We start from the raw sequence: 8,252 nt of genomic DNA, 5'->3' as shown, positions 1-8,252 counted from the left end.
AGCTGGAGAAGTTTGGTGCAATATAGGAGGGCTGAATTCATCAACCTTATTTCTTTGGCATTAGAAAATGTACCATACATTGTTTAAGGGTAGCAAACTATTGCAACAGTTAAAGGCTGATTATTTGACTTCACACTCCAATACCCAATTACCCCGGAGTGATGATCTCCAGAAATGTGAGCAGTACTGGCAACTGGGTGGAGTGATAGTCTTTTATCATTGTCAATCTCTATCCCAAAACATCTTCCAGGATATATATATATATATATATATATATATATATATATATATATATATATATATATATATATATATATATATATATATATATATGTATATATATGGCTGATCTTCAAACTACAGTGTTTTCTTGTCCTGTGGCCTGAGCAATTGTGTGACACAATAGGGGATTAGCGCAGCCACTGCCAAGGGCACAGCAGCACTTTTGCAAAAAGAAAACAGATAGAAGAGAAGCTCCACCTTGGCTGGAGGCTTGAAGAAATCAAACAGGTGCAGGATAAGAAGTGAGATACCGATGCTGCCCAGTCGAAAGTTTATCTGCTGCCCACGTTTACTTTTGCTGCTCTCTATGTACATTGGGGAATTAAGGGCAAGTCCCAGTCCAAAGAGAATTCCCAGGTTGCGCAAGAGGCCAGCAAAGGGGGTAGTGTCCAGATGCACCCATTCTGGATGTTCACACCATGTCTTGGCCTTCTCCAAAGTCCATAGGAGGTCCACACCAAATACTTTGAGCAGCAGGTAGAAACCCAGAGCAAAAGAGAAGAGGAAAAGGGTGGTAGCTATATATTTCCGCAGGCTGGGATCATATATGGAAGTGATGTATTGGAAGGATTCGGCCACCAATATACCTAACAATGAAGAGGAAATGACACTGTTTAGAATGCCACAGGACTTTAAAACTCTCAGAAATACGAGGCAACAAGTCTTGCAGTTCACTTGGTAAAATAGCTTAAATCTGCTGCTAGCTAAAGGAGAAGGGGTTCTCCTGTCCCAAATTGTATACTTTATATGTTTACATATATATTATCTAATTTTGGTCACAGGGAATTGCCTAGAAACTGGTAAAATATAGTGACATAATCTAAAGGCTGCAACCTATATTATATCTCAGCATACCATGACAAAACTTGTATAAGAGCTGCACTGACCTGAGAAGACACCAGCAATGACTTGGTGTGGAAAATGAGCTGCCAGGAAGACACGAGAGAGACAGACACAAACTTGGATGGTCCAAAAAGCAGCCCAAAGCACTGCTTGCAAAAAGCTGCCATTGGGAAAAAATAAGAGGGAATAAAAAAGAAACATGTTTCCAACCTGTGAGTAATTTTAGAGACTAGAAAAATGGCCAAACGCTCCCTTTCTACCTATTCTGCTTGACCTGAACTAACCACAGTTATTTCTCCACTGAAATATTTTGGACACAAGGCTTTGCAAGGATAGTATGCATTCTTGTTTGAATCCCAAGACAATTCATATTACAGGAGGTCTTTGATTTACAATCATTCATTTAGTGACCATTTGAAGTTACAATGGCATTTTAAAAAAGTGACTTACAACCAATCCTCACACTTACAATGTTTGTAGCATCTCCATGATCATGTGATTAAATTTGAATGCTTGGCATGTATTTATAATGGTTGCTGTGCCCTGGGATAATGTGATTGTCATTTGCTATCATCCTAGCTGACGTCCAACAAACAAACAAAGTCGGGGGGGGGGAAGCTGGATTCACTTAATGACATGTGATTCACTTAATAGCTGCAATGATTTAATCACTGTGGCAAAAATGGTCGTAAAATCAGATGCAGTTCACTTGATGACTCCCTTGCCTAAAAACAGAAATCCCTACAGTGGTTGTAAGTCAAGTACTATTATACTGTCCCTTATATTCAAACTAATGAAAAATAGATCTGCTTATTTCAGTACATCTCAGTTTTGTTTGGGTTTTTTTTCATTTTTGCAGATTTGCCAGATGGATTATTCTGCTTTCATTTTCAGGATACTATTACATTAGTTTGTCAAATGTCAGGTTTTTTCCAAAGTTTGCACTAAAATATGTGTATCTGAGTGCAACAGGTATTTTATCTGAAATTTTGAATAGCTCTTATAAACAGATTTTCCTAGCAGTACATTTTGGTATGAATATATGCATCTTAAATAAACTTCCTCTTGCTTGTCTGTATGTTGGTGTGTGTGTGTGTGTGTGTGGTGTGTGTGTGTAGATATATATTTGATTGCTTATTTACAGAAGTATGAATTCAATTCATTCAATTCAATTAATTTGGTTTGAAAAAATTATTATGTGCAAGCTAAATAAATTTCTTCATGTTTAGTTTTCGGCTAGCACATTTTTATTATTTCACCAAATGATGTGCTTACCGATGTTTCCATGATGGAGATTTCCTTCCACGGGTGATAGAGAGAATGGCTGTAACTATCACGTAATACACACCAGCTGAACCCATTGCATGACCAGAAGGACTCCCTAAAGTTGGAGGAAAAAACCTTTGACTTTCCAAAATTGCCAATCGTGTATAGGCTTTAAGAAATTTTTATTTATTTATTTATTTTATTTATATACCGCCCTTCTCCCGAAGGACTCAGGGCGGTGAACAGGGCAAGCATAAAAAATACAGAGTTACAAAAGTTAAAATAGGATTAAATATATGCCCACTAAAAACAGTAAATACAAATATTAAAATAACAATAAAAAAACCCCACCCATCCCCCATCAGGCCAGGCCGGCTTGTTCAAATAAGAATGTCTTTAGATCGCGACGGAAGGAGCGAAGATCGGGCGCCATCCGGAACTCAACCGGTAACTGATTCCATAGCTCCGGGGCGCCCACAGAGAAAGATCTCCCCCTGGGGGCCACCAATCAACATTCTCTGATCGGTGGCACCCTGAGGAGGCCCTCTCTGTGGGAACGCACAGGGCAAAGGGAAGTTGATGCCGGCAGCAGGTGTTCCCTAAGGTACTCTGGACCCATGCCATGTAGGGCTTTAAACACCATTACTAGTACCTTGAATCTCACCCGGAAGACAACTGGCAACCAATGCAGCTCACGGAGCAGAGGTGTGACATGGGAGTATCAGGAGACTCCCAACACAACTCTCGCGGCTGCATTCTGTACCAGTTGGAGCCTCCGGGTGGTCCTCAAGGGCAGCCCCATGTAGAGAGCGTTGCAGTAGTCTGTCTAGGTCACGAGCGCGTGAGTGACCGTGCATAAGTCATCCCGGCCTAGATAGGGCCGCAACTGGCTCACCAGGTGAACCTGGGCGAAGGCCCCCCTAGTCACAGCCACTATGTGGTCTTCCAAAGTGAGCTGTGAATCTAGGAGGACTCCCAGGTTGCGAGCCCTATCGACGGGGGATAATAGTTCACCCCCCATAGAGAGAGATGGAATATCTGGAATAACCCGGGATGCAGGTATGCAAAGCCACTCAGTCTTGTCGGGGTTCAGTTGAAGTCTGTTCCTCCCCATCCAGACCCGAACCGCCTCCAGGCAACGGGACATCACGTTGAGGGCATCACTGGGGTGGTTTGGGGTCGAAATGAAAAGCTGGGTATCATCAGCGTACTGATGATACCCAACTCCAAAGCCACGAATGATCTCACCCAGCGGTTTCATATAGATGTTGAACAGGAGAGGCGAGAGGACCGACCCCTGAGGAACTCCACAAACGAGAGACCTCGAGGTCGACCTCTGCCCCCCTGTCAACACCGACTGCGAACGTCCCAGGAGATAGGAGGAGAACCACTGCAAAACCGTGCCTCCCACTCCCAATCCCCTGAGACGCCGCAGCAAGATACCATGGTTGATGGTATCGAAAGCCGCTGAGAGGTCTAATAGGACTAGGACAGAGGAATATCCCCTGTTCTGAGCCCTCCAGAGATCATTCACCAGCGCGACCAATGCCGTCTCCGTGCTGTACCCAGGCCTGAAACCCGATTGGTACGGGTCTAGATAATCCGCTTCATCCAGGACCAGAGGGAGCTGATGCGCCACCACACTCTCAACAACCTTCGCAAGAAAGCGAAGGTTGGAGACCGGACGAAAGTTGTTCAACACAGCTGGGTCCAAGGCAGGCTTCTTGAGGAGAGGCCTCACCACCGCCTCTTTCAAGACGGCGGGGAAACTACCCTCACTCAAAGAAGCCGATATAACTGCCTGGAACCAGCTTCGTGTCCTCTCCCGGGCTGCATAAACCAGCCAGGAAGGCCACGGGTCCAATAAACATGTGGTGGAGCTCAGCCTCCCCATAATCCTGTCCACTTCCTCCAGAGTCACAGAATCAAACTCCTCCCAGGTAATATCGACAAGACCGCCTGTGTCCTGATCGTCAGACTCTGCCCAGTCGGAGTGCAGACCGGTCTGAATCCGAGCGATTTTGTCCGACAGATGTTGGTTAAACTCCTCGGCACGACCCTGCAAGGGTTCCTCCCTCACCTCTTGATTAAGGAGGGAGTGAGTCACCCTAAACAGGGCGGCCGGGCGATTATCTGCGGACGCGATAAGGGTAGCAAAGTGATTAGACCTCGCCACCCTTATCGCAGCGAGATAAGACCTAATGAGCACCTGTAGCAGCTTTGAGAGGTTTAGGATTAGGCTCACATTAGAGAGATAGAGATCAAGCAAAGGAAGCTCACTGGGTGAATTGGATCAGATCTTCTATCTCAGCCAAACCTACCTCAGAGGGTTGTTTTGTGGCCTAGATCTCCATTAACCCTGAGTTCCTGGAGGAAAGGTGCAGTACAAAAAACAGATATTTTAAGGCATTTGTTGGTGTTGTATTGGAATTAGGAGCCTGAAAGGTGAGCTTTAAACAAGGGAGTACATGAAAATTTTGCATGATTACCATGTCAAATAAACCACGTTTCAGTGAAGGGAGGTACATAGGCCTTCAGATGGAAGGAACTACTTTATGTCTGTGACACCACCTAGATAAATTGATCTTACCAGCTGACAGCCTTGGTGGAGCAGTGGGCTAATGCCTCCTTAAGTAATTAGTACAGGTTCGCATCCCACCAGGCTCAAGGTTGACTCAGCCTTCCATCCTTCCGAGGTAGGTAAAATGAGGACCCAGATTGTTGGGGGCAATTAAGCTGACTTTGTAATAATGCCACTTGGGGTGTTTGTGAAAGCCCTAATAAGCAGGCATATACATAGGATGAAGGCTACTGCTAAGCTTGTAAGCCGCCCTGAGTCTTCGGAGAAGGGCGGGATATAAATGGAATTAAAATAAATAAAATAAAAATAAAAACTGCACTCTGCTTCTTTAATCACATTTTGCCAAGTGGGATGTCATTTTTCTATCCATCCTTTTCTTATACTGTCCCACTTCTATTATTTTAGTGGGGTTTTCTTGGGAAACTCACCTGGGCCGGTTTCACAGGTAACTGGGAACTGCTGGATTTCAGGGGCAGAAGTATTTTGATAGAAATTGGTCTCATGTACCCACCAGTAGGGTCTTTGTCCAAAAAGGATCCTGCAGAGAAAGAGATTGTCTGAGGTGCTATCAGTCAATTAAAAGGGATTCCATTTGCATCACAAGCCATAGTGAAGTCACATGCTCACTGATTTTTTCTGAACATTGAGATCCAGAGTATTTACATTGAGATACTGATCTAGGAATCATGGGATTTAGGGAACCTATGCAAGAAAGTAATAAGCATGGCTCTGGCTTATCCACTGGACAATTGTCTTTATCTTAGCTTTGAAGGCTACACAACTTTAGTAACTGAGGACCTTTTCCCATGCCATGAAAAATAGCTTCCTAGGCTTTAGCTAATTTTCTAGAAGAGGAGGAAAAAGGGAGAAACTGGAAGAAAAAAACCTGAAATCTTAAATCTATCCAGACACTCTAAACAAGCAGGTTCACATAGTAAAAGATGGATTCTGGTAAGAGTGGGATGAGCTTGTCATTTCTGCAGTGGTTAATCTCTTGAGAAGATAGTTGCAGAATCCAGGCTTTTTAAGGTGGAAGATGTTGCTGTCTAAGTCATTATTTAGCCGTGGTTGGTTGATTAATTCACAATTTGCTGAATTTGTCCAACTGACTAAGGTATAAACCATAGTTTACAAACCACAATTGGCAGTATTCATGCAATACACTAAGAAAAAGCAGACAGTCGTGGCTTAGCATATGTGAGCTCAGCCTCCATGTTCAGCGGCTCAGCCTAACAATGAAACTCTTAAGTTCATGTGGTAAACTGAAGTTGACAGACTACTTACCACTTAAATACGAGGTTTAGCCAGTCACCAATCACAGCAACCCAGATGAGCTTGATTCCCACTGCTTCGCAGAGATGGAACCAAATAGGAAACAGGACAAAGAAAGTGTTTCGGAGGTCAGCAGCAAAAGAAACAAAGAGGAACCAGTCCTGCGATCCTGGGTATTTTGTTTGCAGAAAGTGTGTGGCTTGGATGCCTGTGTGATATAGAAAATCCATGCTGGCTTCCATTTTATCTCCGGTTGAGCAAAAAGCTATCTTTGGTCTATATTGCAGCTACAATGCACCCTTTCACAGAGGCCTGCTGTCTTTTATTCCCTCCCATGTGTGGCAGCTTGAGCTTTGAACTCAAAATTACTTTGGTCACAAAAACACCTCCTGGTCAAAGGTACTTCCCCAAACAGCTTGGGACAAACACACTTAAAGCAACTTGCATAAGAGGGACAAGTAAGCTATCCAAAACAATCCAGGTAGTCAGCATGACAAAGGTGTTAAGTCTTTGTAGAGTTGCTTTATAATTATTATTCTGCCTCCATTTCCTGGCAAAAATCCAATGGAACATAGCTGCGTTTTCTCTGTGCATCCCTTCTCGTGATATTAGATGGACCATGTAGGGATTGGGTTTGGGTATCCAAAGTTGATCCTGGATCTTATTGAGTAAAACTCAAATGGAAGTTCTCTAAAGGTCAATTGATATTAGCCCATTATTTGAAAACCTGAAGGCAACTACAGATAGTCCTCATCTTACAACCATTCGTTTAGTGACCAGTTACAATAGCACTGAAAAAAGTTACTTTTGATCATTTTTCACACTTTTGAGTATTGCAGAATCCCCATGGCCACCTGATCAAAATTTGGGCATTTGGCAACTGGCATGTATTTATGGCAGTTGCAGTGTCTCAGAGTCAAGTGATCACTTCTGACAAGCAAAGTCAATGGGGAAGCCACATTCACTTCACAACCACCTTACTAACCTGACAACTGTAGTGATTCACTTAACAAATGTGGGAAGAAAGGTCATGTTGTTCAGTCGTTAAGTCATGTTTAACTCTTCACAACCCCTTCAACCATAAGATGCTAGATTCCCCTGTCCTCCACTATCTCCACTGCCCAACTTCATGTTCATTGCATCAGTGATACTATCTAATCATCTCATCTTCTGCCATCTTCTTCTCCTTTTGCCCCCAACCGTTCACAACATTAGTATCTTTTCCAATGAGTCCTCTTTTCTTATTTGATGGCCAAAGTATGTGAGCTTCAGAAGAAAGACCATAAAATGAGGCAAAACTGTCTTGCTTAGCAATGAAACGTTTGGGTTCAATTGTGGCTGTAAATCAAGGATTACACTACAAACTATATTTTAAAATTAACTGAAATAAATTTGACAATTTTTATTATTTTGTCTCCTGGTGGCTATTAAGTTCAAAAGCTGTAGTTGCTTTCATGTTGTTGTTTTTTTTTTGCTATCTAAGAACACTTGCTCCAGCTCAGGTGTTGCAAATTAGTGACCTGATAACATATTTCAATCATTTCTATGCCCATAATCATCACATGAAATAATAAGCAGTGTTGGGATACAGTTTTCATGCATTCTGTACAACTACACCGGTCACCAAGGTGGCTGTGTTTATTAGTTTGCATCTATGGTATATATGCCTTTATATTCTGAGTAAAGTTTCCTATTTACTGTTGCAATTAGGCAGCAAAGGCATGTGGACTGCACAGTGTTTGTCCTATATGGCTTTTTGCAGAATTTCTAACAGGTTATGGGCTCAGTCATAGCCGGCTACAGTAAATAAGTGCAAGATACAGCAACAGAAAGAAAACTGCAACAGAATAAAAGAAAATGGCCAATAACACAGCTGCAACAAAGTTTTCATTTGCAAATCTGACAAACCAGAACTACCAGTCTTAGAAATTCCAGATGAAAATACTGCTAATAAGAGATGGTACGTGAAAAATGTATAAATGGATGTTACTCTCCCTTCAGATGAATG

The 8,252-nt window shown here is 42.6% G+C and overlaps 1 protein-coding gene across 1 annotated transcript; it reads right to left on the bottom strand.

Annotated features, from left to right (window-relative positions):
* Positions 1 to 357: 357 nt before the first annotated feature.
* LOC310649535 (glucose-6-phosphatase catalytic subunit 1-like) lies at positions 358 to 6,486 on the bottom strand (the record flags this gene model as incomplete). The annotated part of the gene is made up of 5 exons (XM_083378032.1): positions 358 to 869; positions 1,170 to 1,285; positions 2,401 to 2,506; positions 5,401 to 5,510; positions 6,257 to 6,486. The coding sequence occupies 5 exons, from the start codon at positions 6,484 to 6,486 to the stop codon at positions 358 to 360; spliced, it is 1,074 nt and encodes a 357-aa protein (XP_083234158.1).
* Positions 6,487 to 8,252: the final 1,766 nt, after the last annotated feature.

The sequence above is a fragment of the Vipera ursinii genome (genome assembly GCF_947247035.1).
Source record: "Vipera ursinii genome assembly, chromosome: Z".
Lineage (NCBI taxonomy): Eukaryota > Metazoa > Chordata > Lepidosauria > Squamata > Viperidae > Vipera > Vipera ursinii.
The sequence above is the reverse complement of the archived record's forward strand: the minus strand, read 5'-3'. Positions and strand labels throughout refer to the sequence as shown.